Consider the following 19316-nt stretch of genomic DNA (forward strand, 5'->3'; position numbering starts at 1 on the left):
CAGGAAGTAGGGAAAATACTAAGGGATATTTGGTAAACAGACTTTTATTCACATCGAATTCCCTGATATTAAGTTTCTGGAGAACTGCATATTATATATATTTTTAAAATGTTTGTCCCGAATCCTCATTCAAACGCCGCACTGTAGAATCTGAGAAAGTGGCCTGCAAACGTGCAAACGTAGCCCGCAAGCGTGCGAACGCGGCCAGCAAATTCTGATTTTTGTCCTAAATCCTCATCTAAATGCCGTACCGTGCAGCGTTCGAAGTTCTCGCTGTCGTTGAGTTTATATCAATTTAAAATGGTAGAAAGGTCATATAGCAAAGCGATCGATCTGATTAGTTTTTATTGTGCCGCGATTCGTTATCGAGCATCCAGATATGGACGCGTGGGTTTTGCATGGGACAAAAGGAACGGCGTATCGGAAAATGAAAAATCACACTATAGCACAAGGCTTATTCCTTTCCATTTCCAACTAAAATATTTTGAATGATAAATATAGAAGAGACTTATTTAAAGACTTGGGAAGATAAAAAGGAATAAGAAAACAGGATGGAAAGAGGAGTTAAAAGACAATTACACGAATATCATTCCATTATATTGCATTCTTGAATCGTTTCACCAGCACCAATGTTTTCTTCTCCTTTAAAGGGTTTTCTAAGATGTTGGCGTTTTCAGATCAGGAAGATACAACGTCGCAATTTGCAATTCTAACGTGCAATCTTCAACGTATATTATACCTCGTTAATGAGCATTTTCGATTACGTTCTTGTCTTATCTTTACAATCGCGTACAACGTTTACCCGTTTGCGCTAACTATATTTTCCCCTAATCTTCATGCTTGATCCCCAAGAACTCTTGTACCTCGTGTATACGCTGAGAGAAAATTTCATAGTTACGTCCCCGTTGTGCCTATCCAGCTTTCAGCTGATTGCAAAAGAGCTCGAAATTGGAAACGTCTGAAAATTTTGGCACGCAGCGTGAATTTCCTTGTAGCAATTAACAAATTTTAATGAAACGCACCGCGTGGTAAACCACGAAAAAATTACGTTCAAAATGTCCTCGTGCCAATTTATCGTTGAGTATTATACCCTTTGGAACATTTGGAAATTTCGCTTTGAGTAATGAGACTCGATTATCGTGATTAGATTGGTAAAACTTAGAACAGGCTAGAAGGTATCTATTGCAATTAACAATTACCTTAAACAGGTATTAATATTCAATAGCTAAAATTATTCATTGTAATATAGTATTTACAGTTGTAATTTTGCATTATATTAATGAACTACAATATTGTTAGTATTGTAAAACCGTGTTTACCATTAATTATATATTTAAGGTATACTTGTTTCAACATACAACGCTATTACTACTGTAGATTAACTATTCAACGAGCGAGGAAATAACTCGAAAGTTCAAACAAATTTGTGCTTTACAAAAGCATATATATGATCGAAATTTAAAAAGCAGACGTTGGAAAAATATTTTACATAAGAAGGTACACGGATATATATCCATCTGACGCGGGTGGCTCAACTACATTAATTCGAAAACAGGATGCTGAAGCGATGGAACCGTGATATTGCAACTTCGTCTGTAACTTGCTGGAAATAACAAACAGACGATGCAAAAGTGAATACACAAGATGTTCGTTCGCTTGAAAAAAGTATCGTGGAAAATATGCAGACGCCAAAGTATTTGAACGTTCCGTCAGATTGGCTTACATGAAGTAATTTTTTTCATTACTCTCTTGTCGTGTTTAAATAGAGAAAAACGCGGACCACGAACAAACAAGCCATATATTTTATATACTAATGGAATTTATAGGGATGCATAAATGTTATTTATAGAAATATTTTTCATGGAAAAAAAAAACTAATATTTCAATGAAATGTCGCTTGTTGGGTGTGCGAGCTTCGTTTTCCTCGTCGCTCTACCTGTGTTTTTCTATTTTAAAGAATACACATTGGATTTTTGCGGCATTGTTGGCGAATGATATTAAAACGTCGAGACAAAAATTTAATCAATAACTGAGGGAAATCGCACTCATCTCGTAAAAGGGACCTTTTTTCCCTCACGTGAAAAGAAATCCATCTGGTATCGAATGATACATCTTTTCTCTTTGCTTCTTTTACCTACAGTGGTTCGCCACGCTGCATATATTTGAATATTTATCGTAGACAACTTTTATGCATATATTGTCTGTGTTATATAAAACAGTTTGGAATTTAATTAGAACTATTAATGGGACATTATTATACGTACATAATATAAAAATGTATACATGACATAAAAATTACATGATAATAAAAAATTGCTTGAAAAATACTAAAACACTTAATACAAAAATTAGTATATATTATAAACACTTATTTTAAACACATAATGAATGTTAAAAATAGTCTGACTGAATATTTAGGCTTAACAACATGATGAATTATTTAAATAAATATTGTGATCGCTACGAAATATTAGTGGCACGCGACGATTTAAGTGTATGTCTTGTAGTTTCTATATACATTTACAGATTTCTTTCAAACCTTACCTATATAACTATAATAATTTCATATGAAACACATAATATTCATAAAAGTTTTCTATAAATATTCCAATTTTCCCAATAACTACATAGCCGAAATACAATTTAAATATATTTGTATAGTCTCCTTATCGCTGCAAACTACAAAGCTTCCGATTACAGGGTATTATCACGTGCCATTGGGCAAATAATTTGTTTAAAACGCGCACACAGGTGTCGAGGTAGTTTTCTTGAAATATCAAAAGAAATGAACAATTTCTTTGCCTACCTACCTTCCACGGGAATGTGCAGTCTTTTCGTTTTATTTCCAGTGATAAACACACACGTAAATTCACATTCGTCCACATACCAATTTAGCTAACCTCCATGGAAATACACGAAAAGTAGAACGTTTGCAATACATTCAAATGACTGTATAGTTTTACGAGGGAGAAAGGCACGTTTATTGGTACCGTTTCAATTTTTGAACTAGTAGTTGATCGTCGAAATCCGACCGATTCTCCGGCTCGATGAGAAATTGTTATCCAATCATTCGATAGTTAGACGTGGAAGCAGCGTGAGGAAATAACGATGGACAACCGGCGCAATTTGTCGAAGAGCAATCGATCGAATTAAAATAAATAGAAATATCTGATTGATGAAATTCATGTTTAATTTCATTGACAAATAAAATCTTGTCTCTCTATAAAAATGTATACGCGTAACGAATAGAGTTAGCACCCGCGTTCAACGTTTGAAAATGAAAATAAAATACATAACGCATAGTTTGCTTTGTTATTCCGCGGAAAACTAAATAAATTTGCTGGAAAAATGTTGAAGAATTTCAAGTTGTCCTTAACGCGGTAAAAGGGAGTAAATTGCAGTGACTGCGGTTGTATATTCAAGAATGGAAAAGACGTGGATTTATTCTTTTACAGATGGCTGTGAATCTGAATGCAACGGGCCTCGTCGAGGAGAATGGTTACATTCCATACATCCATCGCCCGGAAACCTACATAGTACCTGGGATATTTTTAATAATCCTGATAGTGGGTGTATTTGGAAACGGAATGATGATGATTACTTTGGGGGCCGATTCCAACACGAAAAATACATCCAACGTTTACATCTTTTCCTTGGCTCTGGGCGATCTTTTGGTAAGAAAGGACAGGATGTGTATATATTATCTCTAATGTATCATTCAAGACCGACGTTCAAAAAAAGGATCTCCGACGTCGAATAAAATGGAAAAATCATTCATAATCATTCATAAAAATCTCTAGAAATATTCAAATATTTTCATAAATAATTTCTAAAAGAAGCACATGCTATATGAGACCTTGAATCAGACGTTAAAATTCCGTTGTTCTGGACACGTAATCGTGGACCAATAGCGAGTTCGATTATAAACGCGTTTATTTTCGTGGATATCGAGCTTACTTTATGATATATGTAGCTATACATCTTGATCCATGGACAATTTATAGCCGGACGGAGAATAATCAAAGATTAATGCGATTCATACGATATCATCTGTGAAAATCATAAATAAATATTTTCTCGATTATAGTGTTCGAACGATCATGCTTAAACAAAAAGAAAATGTGTATTTCACGATTAACACTGAGAAAAAAGTGCAACAGCATAATTGAGTCTTCGATCATACGTCGAAATTTGTACATCCCGCATGAAATTGCAGAAAATTCGCTTAATCTACATTTTTTATTATAATATTTAATACAAAACGTTCCTGTTAATATCCCCCTTTTATCTCGAAATTCATCAGAGACGTCCGTATTTCAGACGAAATTTAGCGAGTTAATGAGGGAATCTTTTTTTCGCAAATTGAGTGAACGTTACACAGTATGTTAAAAGGACGTGGGATGTGAATTCATCACGAATATTTTTAATAGATTTTTCTGTATCATAATCGCGGATTGTTTTTATTTTAATTTTCTCGATAACAATGAATCCTGATAAATGTTTTCCTAATAATTTTACTATATGCTCGATGCCGTACAAATATAATATCAAGTATTGTTTATTTTATCGCTCTCACCTATCGAAATGTCGAAGGCGTCGTTTTCAACGAAACAGATTTTCAAATGTTTCCCATATATTCGTAGAATTCAATCAAATTTCGCAAAATTACAGAAAAATATTCAAATAAAATTTCGATAAAGGGTTTTCAACGAAACAGATTTTAAAACGTTTCCCATATATTCGTAGAATTCAATTAAATTTCGCAAAAGTACAGAAAAATATTCGAATAAAATTTCGATAAAGGGTAGATTGAATAACACGAGTACAATTGACCGTGGAAATACAATACAATAAAATACAGGTGTATATTTTTAATTTTAATTTTCGTTTATTTCAGGTGATCCTAACGAGTGTACCACGCACGTCTGTTATATTCACATTCGATTCATGGCTGTGGGGACAGACAGTTTGCAAATTATCGGAGTGCGTCAAGGATATTTCAGTCGGTGTCTCAGTTTTCACTCTGACCGCGTTATCAGCCGAGAGGTAAGTTGTCAAACCCAGTTACGGTTGAGGAAATTGTTGTCTCAGGGATAGGCTGGTCGTCCTAACTTTAGTGAAGTTCCGCCCCATTAATGGACCAATCGACTCTTTAATCAGTAATCGAAATGAAATCTCAAACGTCCAATTTCCTTTTCGCTATTAAGAAAATCAATTAATTTACATTAATAAGAAAGTTCAACGTTAAAATAAAGTATAACTGAAGAATTCATTTAATCAGACATCATTTAATCTTAACCCTGCAATACTGCATTTATAAACAATCCAATTAACGCTATATTGAAAATTACATATCATTTTATTAACACAACGCTCATTTCCAACAAACGATACGTTGCTAAATAATTTTGATTTCTTCCATGTCAAATAATTATCAGGATCTATCTGCATATTTGAATTAGTATCGTTAGTGACGTTTAATAAAACAGAAGGCGTTAAACACCCTTGTCCAATAGTAATAAATTTAGTAATAAAGCAAATAAAATAAAATAATAAATAAATTGTAAAACAGAAATCTATATATAATCTAAGATTTCTGTCTTGCCAACATATTAATATTACAGTTGGTACATTTGTTGCACGAGACAGCTCGGAACGTATAAATAACAACCATTTCTCAACAGTAATAAATACACGCACAACAGGCATCTGTAAAAGAAACATTTAAGTGGGGTATAAATTCCTCCGTTCTATAGTATTTCAGGGTTAAAGTTTCAATAAAAATTGATTTACAAATAAAAGAAAGATATGCTCGTGTTGCATCGTAGGTACTACGCGGTCTAAAATCCTATTGGCCGCCATGTGGCCGGAAACCAGTTCCGCCTGGGCAGGCGACCTAAACGGACGTGCGAAACAGTGCTCCAGTGAAAGTGCGGCAAGAGGGAAGAGAAAGGGACAAAGTTAACGCCAAAAATAGACAAAACGTGGAATCATGCAGATTCCACCAATAAAAATAATTAACTCCGGTGAAACATTTTTCATAAATAAAGCTACAGACTCTACATATGTAGAGAAAAATGATGATATTATGGAAACAATACAATCCGACGGGGAACAAAACATACCAATACACCAGGAAGAAAGCTGGACGGTGGCAACCTCCAGCAAAAAACGGAAGGTAACCCCGCTCGCAAGCGCGAGGAAAATCGATACATATGAAAAAAACAATGGCTACAAGATATCAAGCTGCACAATCCATTCAGCGCACTGTCAGAAGAGGCAGCAACGGACCCAACGGAAAGTCCGACAAACCGTACTCCCAAACCACCACCGATATACATAGACGCGAAAATAATTGACCCCCTCATCGAACTACTAAACAACACCGCAGGGAAGGACAACTATATCATCAAACAGATAAAAATAGACCAGGTGAAAGTGCAAACCAACACCCCAGAAATATTCAGAAAAATTACAAGATCACTAAAGGAAAAAAAACGCAGCATATCACACTTTTCAACTCAAAACCGACAAAAGCTACAAAGCAGTAATCAGGGGACTACACCCAAAAACAAATACCGGAAAAATAAGTGAAGAACTGGCAAAAATCGGACACCAGGTAAGGTCAATTAATAACATCAACAAATACGATACCAAACAACCGTTACCGCTATTCCTAGTTGAACTAGAACCTAAAAACAACAACAAAGAAATATACGATATAGAAAAATTACTAAACACAATAGTAAAAGTGGAGCCACCCAGACATAAAAAAGAAATCCCACAATGCATAAGGTGCCAACAATACGGACACACTAAAAACTATTGCAATAGAACCCCGGCATGCGTTAAATGCGCAAAAAATCATCTCACGACACACTGCCCATCCACGGGAAAAATAGAGGAGGTTAAATGCTACAACTGTAACGGAAACCACCCAGCCAGCTATAAAAGATGTGAAGTAAGAAAACAATTACAACGTAAACTGTTCCCGCCCCTACGAAGCAGGACAATCACTAACACACAAGCCCAACAGGACAGCACAAAACCTGACATAATTCCAAGTACAGAGCAAGCAATAAACACCAAACCTATCAGCACCAACACCATTGGTGGTCTAAGCTATGCTCAAGTAACCAGCCAATCAACACATACACACAACCAGTACCACAGTAATCGTAACAATGACACTGCAGAAATCAAAGAACTGCTCAAACAATCCATAAAGAACACCGAAATGCTAACCAGAATGATAAGCGAACAAAACGCAGTACTCAAACAGCAAACCCAACAAATCACAGTCATGCTACAACTAATTACAAACGTGCTAAGCAAAAAATAAAAACGGACACTCTAAAAATAGCAGCCTGGAACTCAAACGGCCTACAACAACGGGCCCTCGAAATTAAAACATTCATATACAATAACAATATAGACATACTACTTGTCTCAGAAACACACTTCGCTACAAAAAGCTACTTGAAAATACCATACTACACCATATATGATACCAAACACCCCTCAGGAAAAGCTCACGGAGGGACAGCAGTGATAGTCGGAAACGATATCAAACATTATCTACACAGCCAAGTTAACAAAGAATATTTACAAGCAACCACTGTTACAGTTCAAACTAGCAGCAACTACTTCCAGTTGTCAGCAGTATATGTGCCTCCGCGACACAAAATAACAACACAAATGTGGGAAGAATACTTCCAGGACCTAGGGGACAAGTACATCGCAGCGGGAGACTACAACTCAAAGCACACGCTTTGGGGGTCAAGAAACATTACACCTCGAGGTAGAACACTGGAAAAATACATTAGAAATAATAACCTCAATATATTATCCACAGGAACACCGACACATTGGCCGACTGACCTGAACAAAAAACCAGATCTTCTGGACTTTGCAGTTACAAGGGGACTAAACACAAATAAACTAAAAATAACACCCAACCTCGAGCTCAGCTCCGATCATACACCCATAATAATTGAATACAGAAACAAACCAATACACTATAGCAAACCAGAAACACTATGCAATAAAACCACCAAATGGCAAACTTTCAAAGAAATAATAGAAAGCAAAATAAACTGCAACATCCCGTTAAAAATTCCTGAACACATAGAACAGGCAGTAGCAACATTGACAGCAACTATTCAAGAAGCAGCAAGGACAACCACTACACCCGAATCAACCAGCAGACAAACAATAACAATCCCGCAAGAAATACTCGACAAAATCAAAGAAAAAAGAAAAGCAAAAGCAAAATGGCAAAAATACAGAACCCGAGAAAACAAAAAACACTTAAACAAACTTGCAAAGGAAATAAAAAACAAAATAAAGGAGCACAACGATAACGAATTCGCGAAGTTCATAGGGACACTCTCCACACACGAGAACACCAACTATTCACTATGGAAAGCCACGAAAAAAATGAGGAAGCCAATAATACCCGTCCCGGCAATCAGAAAAGCAGATAACGCATGGGCAAGAAGCAACGAAGAACAAGATGAAGAACTCTCCAACCACCTCTGCAACACATTCACACCACACATTATCAACAACAGCAACCTCAAAAGTCATACGGAGGAGGATCCACAAACCACTATTACCACAACCGACAAGGAATACACCATACCTAAAACATCAGCACAAGAAATTAGAAACATAATTGATAATACAAAAAACAACAAAGCGCCAGGAATCGACCTAATCAATGGTAAAATCTTGAAAAACCTTCCGCCAAAGCAATAAGACTAATGACAATAATATTCAATGCAATTCTAAGAATTCAATACTTCCCCAAACCATGGAAATTAGCACAGATCAAAATGTTACATAAACCAGGCAAAGACCCGCACCAAACTGCATCTTACAGACCAATATCACTGCTTCCAGTATTTTCCAAAATACTGGAAAAAATAATATATTGCCGGATAAAAACAATAATAGAGACAAAAAAACTAATACCGGATCACCAATTTGGTTTCAGAAATAAACACTCCACGATAGAGCAAATGCACAGGCTTATAAACGAAATAATAGTAGCACTAGAAAACAAGGAATACTGCACAGCCCTCTTTATAGACATAGAGAAAGCATTCGATAAAATTAACCATGAAAGTCTACTACAAACAATTAGGAAACAATTCCCGGAGCAAATACACCAATTAATAAAATCCTACCTAAGCAGCAGAACCTTCGTAATAAAAATCAAGGACACACATTCTCAAGTTAAAGACATCAAGGCCGGGGTACCACAAGGAAGCGTCCTAGGCCCAATACACATTATACACGGCGAACATACCAACAACTACCAACAGCACAGTATTGACATTCGCGGACGACACACCTATACTAGGCATACTAACCCTGAAACGGCAGTCAAAATACTACAAGAACATATCATAAAAATAGAAAATTGGCTACAAGAAAAACAAATAAAAGCAAACCCCAATAAATGCAACCATATTACATTCATGCTACGAAAAAAGATACCACCAAACATCCTATTGAACGGCACGCATATAACGCAAACAAAGCATATCAAATACCTAGGACTCCACTTAGATACACAACTCACATGGAAACTACACATCAAATCAATAGTAGAAAAAATACAGAAAACAAGGAGACAAATGCATTGGCTAACAAGCCGAAAATCCAAACTAAGCTTAGAAAATAATTTAAAAATATATAAAACGATCATAAAACCAATCTGGACGTACGGAATACCATTATGGGGGACGGCTGCAATGAGACATATAAACAAAATAGAGGTAATACAGGCTAAAATCCTCAGAACAATAGTAAACGGACCTTGGTACATCAGAAACGAAGATATACGGAGGGACCTGGGAATGCCAACGGTCAAGGAAGAAATTAGCAGATACTCCGAGAAATACAAATCAAGAATAGCAACACACCCAAACCGGCTAGCTGCGGAAACATACAAAACCTTAAACATGGACAGAAGACTAAAAAGGAAGCACCCAACAGACCTTATAAAGGACATAACCTAACAAACACGAGGATAGTACCCCGCTGGGGGTAGCCACCAACATGCTAATTTAACCGTTAAAAAATTCCACCAAATGTCCAAATTGTGAATTTTAATAAATAAAAAAAAAATGTGGCCGGAATGAATGCAAAACGATTAGCGATACTAATAGCCTGCATTATTTGGATGCTGGCGATTGTTCTGTCGATGCCTGCTGCTGTTTTCTCTCACGTGATGAACGTAGATATAAAAATTAACTTCAGCATCCACATCTGTAACCCTTTCCCCGTGGATTTGGGTGAGTATCTTACACGCTGAAATATTTCTATCCGGATTAAAAAACTATTCTACTCAATCCGGGAACGAATTATAAGAACGAATTATAAGTATTCTTCTCCTAAACTGAACATACAGAAAGCAAAATAGTTGCTCGTTTACGATCTCTGCTTGGACATTTCTCCGTGTTTTCATTTCACACCCACGAAGTCGTATTAATTTATTTCTTGTTCTGAAACGCAGGGGCAAGCTATAGGAGAGGGGTGGTGTTATTCAAGTTCCTGGCCTACTACGCGATACCGTTACTCATTATAGCAGGATACTATTTACAAATTGCACGACACCTTGAACTGTCCACCAGGAACATGCCATGCGAATTATCTGCAATTCAGCGGCTGGAGCAAATTCGATTACGCAGAAAGGTAGAGTGAATCGATATTATTATGAAATTATACAATGTTCAAGTAAATCTAATTTTGACACAAAAGGTATACATACAGGTATACCAAGACATACAGGTATACCAGTGAAAAGGTGTAGAACAGAGAAATTGAAATTGCTACCTGTATGATATATTTATGAAATTACATTGCCTATATATAAGCAGTCAACTTGCAAATAAATTTAAATTGTAATAAATTGTTACTTAGACTGTGATGTAAATAGAGTTATAGCTATAAATTATTTACTTTAACAAAATTTCACGCTCATCATGTACCCGAGTAACAAGGTGCAAGAAGAAGCGGAATTAATTTAGCGCAAATCTCGAGTCGATGGTGCAATTGTTATAAACTATACTTTACTTACGCAATCTTCGATACGATCAATAATAAGATTATGTAATACAACCTTAAGCCAATCGGAAAAGGGATAGGATTAGGATAATTTAGATGTGTAAAATTCTCAAAACACTATTTATTAAGATAAATGAAAATAACAGAGATTAATTGGACAGAGAACGATAAATGTTCAACTTGAACTAAAACACAAAAGTCTTATTCCGCTCAAATAACTTTCGCAACTCTACAACTCTCGTCTTCGGCATCTGCACTCGCACGCTCTCGCTTCTCAACTCATACTGCACGACTTTTGCATTCGCTCTCGCTGGCGTCTCAACTAACTCTACCCTTAGCGTCTCTTTGTCTTTTCTCGTCCCATCGAACACGTGTCCCGAAACCCCGTGGCCAGGGTCAAGCAGGCTCTTTCCACAAAACTGTCCACTCGAAAGGACCGACGACACATTGATGTACTCAACGGCGCCACGGCTCTCGCCACTTTGTATACGGTTCTGCCGATATCTTGGGCCTTTTGCCCACGATACTACACCCGGCCATTCCTGACAAATCACATCTGCCCTCAGATGTGCTCACCACCATTGTTCTCACTATCATTACTAACACCAACGTTCCACCACTTCATGTGGTCGGCTGCAATGGAAGTCGTGCGCGGTCCCTCGTGTTCGCCTGCTCGTTGCACTACGTAGCGGTCATTTCGCAGGACTTTCACCAAACAGTACGGGCCAAGGAACTTTGAATGCAGCTTTAACCCAGGACCGCCTTGCGTCCTCTCGATCGCCACCAGATCTCCTGTTTTGTAGATTGTCGCCTTCTTGCGTCTCTTGTTGAACGCCCTTCGCCGATAAAAGGTCGCGCTGATAGCTCGTCTTCGCACTACCTCAAATTCTCTTGCAGCCGCCTCATTCTTGCTTTTGGTTCGCTTCGTAGAATTCGCGACAGAATTTGTTTGTACAACTCTACAATTCGCGCGATGCTCGGTGCGTCCTACAAAAACTTGATCGCAACCGTCCGTATCGTTTCCACCCGACGCTACTGCGGTTATGTTCGCCGCAACCGATTCATCTAACGAAATTTTGTTCATTACGACGGTATCCTTGAGACAAGCACTCCTGAGAACTGCAACTGACTGCTTATGTTGCACGTTCTCGACACGAGATAGATCTACTTCACGCGTTCCTGTCTCTATGTCTACTTTAAGGACCTCTGGACACCCATAGGAATTCTCATCCTTTATTCTATGAATGGAGATATCTCCCCTCTTCGTGTTTATCTCGGCGGTATCCAGGAAGTCTGTACCTATCAACAACGAGTGTTGCATCGCAATGTTCGGAACTACGTGTATCGTTATATGATACAATTCACCGTTTATAATAATATCTATCGGAAATTTGCCGAGCGTAAAATTTCTCTTAGACCCGATACTGTGAAATTCAATAATGTCTCGACTTAACTTAGGCGCTCCGATTTTTACATACTGATTATACCGCATCAAAGTTAACTCGCTACCAGTGTCTATCAGCGCGCTCAGTTCGAAATTTCCGATCTTCACGTCTTTACCACGCTTCGTTGGTAACAATCGAAACACACTACCAACCTCTTTAATGGACTCGCTCAGATTGTCGCACTTCGATGCGATGTGTCCGTACTCTCTACACTTGAAGCACTTAGGACCTCTCGATCCGTTCGGGCAATCCGCGCTTACATGTGCTTTATCGCCGCAATTGTAGCAACGCGTCTTTCTCGCACTTTCACCTTGATTGGAACTGTTGTTTCTCTCAACTCTGGCCGACTTCGCAACCGACTTCGTCCTTCGGCTCTTCTGCTCCTCGTACGCGATTAGCCTCTTCCTTAGCTCCTTAATGGATGCAGCACCATACAGCATAGATTTATGGATTTCTTCGTCTATTATCCCGTCTATGACGTATTCTACTTTGGCTTCTTCCTCTATATCGGCATGACTGGCTATTTTCAGCATGCGATACATGTAGGCCAAGCACGCCTCGTCGCTTTTCTTTTTCGTCTCTCTAAGCTTTTGGTGTACTTGCCTACTGATGGACTTTCTGGAGAACTCTCTGATTAGTCCCTTCTTCAGCTCATGCCAAGTCCTGGCATGGCACTCGAAGCTTGCGAATATTTTCGCCGATCCCCCCAACAGCTTCCTCGCGAAGACTGCCTTCTGACCGTCCGACCCCATACACGTGTCCGCGACTTCTTCGAATGATTCGACCCATCGCTCCACGTTTTCTCCTTCGTCGCCGCTAAACAATTCTAGTGCGTCTTCGACATCTTTAAAGCTTAATACCGAGACGGTACCTGCCTTTTGGCGATATTCATCACGGTCCGAGCACATCGCTCGCGTACCTCTCTTGTGTTTTATCACGTCTCTCTCATCTTCTTCATTGTCACTTTCGACGTCGCTTTCTTCTTCCGACGATACGTTGTCTCCTTCCAGGGCCGCCTGTAGCCGTGCGCGTAGTTCAGATTTTCTCCCTGTGACCTTTAACCCCAAGCTAGCGAGGCGCGCTCTCAACTCATTCGTCCTCAGCTTCTCGAGGTCTTCGTCTCCATCCTGATCGCGCTCAGCTCTCTGCCCACTCCTTAAGTCTCGCTGATTTACCGATTCTTCATCGCGCTTCGATTCCTTCGGAGTTGATTGACCAGCCTTATACGCTCGGTTCAGCCTGGCCATCAGCACTGACTTCGAACCAGATATCAGCAGATTCAGACGTGCGAGCTTATTTCTTAGCTCCTCCAGCGTCGAACCCTCTTCAGTCGAAAACTGTTCCTCTTCACAATTTGCCATTTTCAACTCTTTTTTTTCAGCACAATTAGTTCCGCTAAACGTGTCGTTCTCTGTCTGGTTTCAATCCCGGCTCGAGTCCCCAATTCTAGTATCGGAAAAAGGATAGGATTAGGATAATTTAGATTTGTAAAATTCTCCTAATACTATTTATTAAGATAAATGGAAATAACAGAGATTAATTGGACAGAGAACGATAAATGTTCAACTTGAACTAAAACACAAAAGTCTTATTCCGCTCAAATCACTCTCGCAAATCTATAACTCTCGTCTTCGGCATCTGCACTTGCACGCTTTCGCTTCTCAACTCATACTGTACGCCTTTTGCATTCGTTCTCTCCGGCGTCTAAACTAACACTCTCTTTAGCATCTCTTTTGTCTTTTCCCGCCCTATCGCGCACGTGTCCCGAAAACGCCCGTGGCCAGGGTCACGCAGGCCTTTTCCACGAAACTGTTCACTTGAAAGTACCGACAACACATTGATGTACCCGACGATGCCGCGGCTCTCGCTACATTGTTTACGATTCGGCCGATATCTTAGGCCTTTTGTCCACGATACTACTATACGGTTAAGCATCGATGAAACAGGTCTAGTCCAACAACTAGAAGAAGGCGTTCCACAACTTCCGGGATAGAATGCTAATTATAAATCATTATAGATCGGGATATTCTCTGGCAACATCTTTAGCATGTAATCCAATTTCACTTTCCGTATTGTATTTGAATGAAAAGTGACGGTCGATCATCTTAAAGTACATCGACGTATCGACCAATGAAGTTTCTTCAACGAGCCAACTCTTCGTCTTCCTCGTTTCTGTTGTATATAAAACAATAATTTATTTGAAAACTTCGTACACAATTTAAGATGAATATCGTTCGCATATTTGATCAAGTCTTTCGACCAATTATTATTTCAATAGAAATGTATTCCTTTTTATGCAACGTGAGTACAATGGCTTGATCTAATACACCAAGTCAGTGTATTAAAATACTCGATAACAGAAAGTCTTTGTTGTCTGATTTAAAAATCACTTCACAGGCGGCTCGATATTCTGATTCACTTCGACTAATTCAATAGAAGGTGGCATCGAAGCGTGTCTAGCGAAGATACAACAGAACCTTCAATAACCACGGTTCTTACTTCTACTTTTCCAATGTTTTCATCCGTCAAATGCATTCAACCGTTCTCTAATCCATTTTGATAACAAAGAGCCATTTCGTAGTAGTAATAACGGTAGCTATGTTTCGTGAAAATAGAGTTTCGAGATTAATACAATTTCATGGAACAATTCGGACAAATAATATAATCGATTGGCCTATAAATACAGCGATGACAAATCACTTCTAGATAACGGCTGAGAATTACGCCTGGACGAGAGGTTCGATTTAACTACTATCCTCTGGCAATCCATACCAAGACACGCTGCATGCGAATCAAAATGATCCATTCGCTCGAACGACTACGAGTTATCGCCTCTTTATTTTTCGTAGATGCTAGAACGCCTGCACTCTTTCCAGATTTGTTCCTCGGCTGTGAAAAGACTATTTCTCTTGGCGACATTTTCTTCCAGTTAATCTCCATTTATCTTTCTGATAAAAAAGACTTCTGTGAAAGAAGTTAAATATCGAACTTGAGAATTTATTTAACGTAATATTTCAAAAGTTGAGGCAAAGGCGTATTATCTAACGACATCGGTGTCGAGACGTTGAAAGCATATTTACAAGATCAATTGAACGATGACTAAACCTGCTAAGGTCGCGATCGATCTGAGGCAGATACCTGCGAAATCTTATTATAGATATTGTAGTATCGGGAAAAAGGGATAGGATTAGGATAATTTAGATTTGTAAAATTCTCCTAATACTATTTATTTGTGATAAGTAAAAATAACAGAGATTAGTTGGACAGAGAACGATAAATGTTCAACTTGAACTAAAACACAAAAGTCTTATTCTACTCAAATCACTCTCGCAACTCTATAACGCAACAACTTAATCTCTCTACAACGCTGGCAATTCTACAACCCTACAACTATAGTCTTCGGCTTCTGCACTCGCACGCTCTCGCTTCTCAACTCATACTGCACTCCTTTTGCATTCGTTCTCGCTGGCGTCTCAACTAAGACAACCTTTAGCGTCTCTTTGTCTTTTCTCGTTCCATCGAACACGTGTCCCGAAGCCCCGTGGCCAGGGTCACGCAGGCTCTTTCCATAAAACTATCCACTTGAAAGGCGCCACGGCTCTCGCCACTTTGTACACGGTTCAGCCGATATCTTAAGCCTTTTGCCCACGATATTACAATATTTTTAAACGGACATATCGTAAAACTTGCTGACAAGCGCTAGTTGTCATGTCAAATCTTTGTCTATTCATCGCATAAGATGATGGAAAAGAGAGAGGAAGAGAAAATCTTCTGTATATTCCAGAATTTAAAAAGTAATACTGTAATGCCTAATCTACATTTAACTGTTTATCTCAGATTTTTTACTGTCTTACTAAAAAATATCCTAATCTAGGTTCCTAATAATTAAATTTTAACTAATTAGGCCAAGTACCGAGTTAGTTGTCCCAGTTTAATACGTATCTTTCGTTCTCTGTGATCAACAGGTTGGAAAAATGGTGATCTCCATTGTGCTTTTCTTCTTCATCTGCTTCCTACCATATCACACATTTATGATTTGGTTCCACTTTTTTGCATCAACCATGGAGGACTACAATAAATATTGGCATATTTTCAGGATCATTGGTTTATGTATGAGCTTCATCAACAGCTGTATCAACCCCGTCGTTCTATATTTTGCGAGCACAACATTCCGCGAGAGGTGAGTATGACAAGATAAGCGACCTATCAAATGTCAGCTATTAAACTTAAAACATTGTAAAACGAAATAACAAGTCGAAGCACACATTCTGCTTAAAATACTATATATAGAATGGAAATGTTTATGCAAATTTATGTTCTTACGAACACGATTAGAAAAATGGAACCTAAACAGAATTTTGTTTCACTCCCCTTCTATCTTTTTCCATGTTATTTAAATATTTTGAAATGCATAAATATCAGCATTCTAATTATTATATTACATTCTGTACTACATGTTGCATGAAATGATAACATATCCATACTCATTTCACTACCTCTACATCACAACTGACTAAAGAAACAACAAAGCAGTATAAACGAGTATACGGCTGTAAACAAACAGGTTTGTAAACCGAAAACTCAAAAAAGCGGACAAACAATTGAAAAACAAACAGAAAGCTTTTCATATAAGAATATAAAGTTTCGTATTGACCAATGAACAAGGTTTTGCTTATAGATTCAACAGATATCTTTGTTGTTCCCTGAAGAGGAGGAGATCAAGAGTCTGTCGAACAGAAACGAACACTTCGGTCAGGAATGGTAATCGAAGAATGAAATTTTCACGAAGGAAACGAATGGTTGGGCGAAAGAAATTCGACGAAACCAGCTTCAGCTCGACGTTCCGGAGAAACACACAGGAACTAAACGCGACCGCTCCTCGCGAGTTAAAAAGTACCGGAGACACAAGACCGACCTAACACTCTAGATCATAATTCATTTTTTAAAACAATCCCTAGATGTCAACACAGCGAATATTTTGTTAAAAATCACGAACCATTCCCAAGTAGAGTAGATCAATGTTGAATGTTTCAATTATGTTTAATGATCGATTATGATTATGTAGTATCGTGGGCAAAAGGCCCAAGATATCGGCCGAACAGTATACAAAGTGGCGAGAGCCGTGGCGCCGCCGAGTACATCAATGTGTCGTCGGTCCTTTCGAGTGGACAGTTATGTGGAAAGAGCCTGCGTGACCCTGGCCACGGGGTTTCGGGACACGTGTTCGATGGGACGAGAAAAGACAAAGAGACGCTAAGGATAGAATTAGTTGAGACGCCAACGAGAACGAATGCAAAAGGCGTGCAGTATGAGTTGAGAAGCGAGAGCGTGCGAGTGCAGATGCAGAAGGCGAGAGTTGTAGAGTTGCTAGCGTTGTAGAGAGATCGAGTTGTTAGAGTTATAGAGTTGCGAGAGTGATTTGAGCGGAATAAGACTTTTGTGTTTTAGTTCATTTATCGTTCATTTATCGTTCATAACATTTATCGTTCTCTGTCCAATTAATCTCTGTTATTTTCATTTATCTTAATAAATAGTATTAGGAGAATTTTACAAATCTGAATTATCCTAATCCTATCCTTTTTCCGATACTAGAATTGGGGACTCGAGCCGGGATTGAAACCAGACAGAGAACGACACGTTTAGCGGAACTAATTGTGCTGAAAAAAAAGAGTTGAAAATGGCAAATTGTGAAGAGGAACAGTTTTCGACTGAAGAGGGTTCGACGCTGGAGGAGCTAAGAAATAAGCTCGCACGTCTGAATCTGCTGATATCTGGTTCGAAGTCAGTGCTGATGGCCAGGCTGAACCGAGCGTATAAGGCTGGTCAATCAACTCCGAAGGAATCGAAGCGCGATGAAGAATCGGTAAATCAGCGAGACTTAAGGAGTGGGCAGAGAGCTGAGCGCGATCAGGATGGAGACGAAGACCTCGAGAAGCTGAGGACGAATGAGTTGAGAGCGCGCCTCGCTAGCTTGGGGTTAAAGGTCACAGGGAGAAAATCTGAACTACGCGCACGGCTACAGGCGGCCCTGGAAGGAGACAACGTATCGTCGGAAGAAGAAAGCGACGTCGAAAGTGACAATGAAGAAGATGAGAGAGACGTGATAAAACACAAGAGAGGTACGCGAGCGATGTGCTCGGACCGTGATGAATATCGCCAAAAGGCAGGTACCGTCTCGGTATTAAGCTTTAAAGATGTCGAAGACGCACTAGAATTGTTTAGCGGCGACGAAGGAGAAAACGTGGAGCGATGGGTCGAATCATTCGAAGAAGTCGCGGACACGTGTATGGGGTCGGACGGTCAGAAGGCAGTCTTCGCGAGGAAGCTGTTGGGGGGATCGGCGAAAATATTCGCAAGCTTCGAGTGCCATGCCAGGACTTGGCATGAGCTGAAGAAGGGACTAATCAGAGAGTTCTCCAGAAAGTCCATCAGTAGGCAAGTACACCAAAAGCTTAGAGAGACGAAAAAGAAAAGCGACGAGGCGTGCTTGGCCTACATGTATCGCATGCTGAAAATAGCCAGTCATGCCGATATAGAGGAAGAAGCCAAAGTAGAATACGTCATAGACGGGATAATAGACGAAGAAATCCATAAATCTATGCTGTATGGTGCTGCATCCATTAAGGAGCGAAGGAAGAGGCTAATCGCGTACGAGGAGCAGAAGAGCCGAAGGACGAAGTCGGTTGCGAAGTCGGCCAGAGTTGAGAGAAACAACAGTTCCAATCAAGGTGAAAGTGCGAGAAAGACGCGTTGCTACAATTGCGGCGATAAAGCACATGTAAGCGCGGATTGCCC

General features: G+C 39.1%; 1 protein-coding gene across 1 annotated transcript; it reads left to right on the forward strand.

Moving 5' to 3' along the window:
• Window positions 1-3590: 3590 nt before the first annotated feature.
• Window positions 3591-17440, forward strand: LOC125386943 (neuropeptide CCHamide-1 receptor-like). Its single transcript, XM_048414141.1, is given in 7 exon segments — window positions 3591-3674; window positions 4898-5046; window positions 5829-5860; window positions 10137-10304; window positions 10526-10704; window positions 16487-16701; window positions 17200-17440. Coding segments are annotated over 7 exon segments (1068 nt in total).
• Window positions 17441-19316: the final 1876 nt, after the last annotated feature.

The sequence above is a fragment of the Bombus terrestris genome, unplaced genomic scaffold (assembly GCF_910591885.1).
Source record: "Bombus terrestris unplaced genomic scaffold, iyBomTerr1.2, whole genome shotgun sequence".
In the NCBI taxonomy this organism is placed as follows: domain Eukaryota; kingdom Metazoa; phylum Arthropoda; class Insecta; order Hymenoptera; family Apidae; genus Bombus; species Bombus terrestris.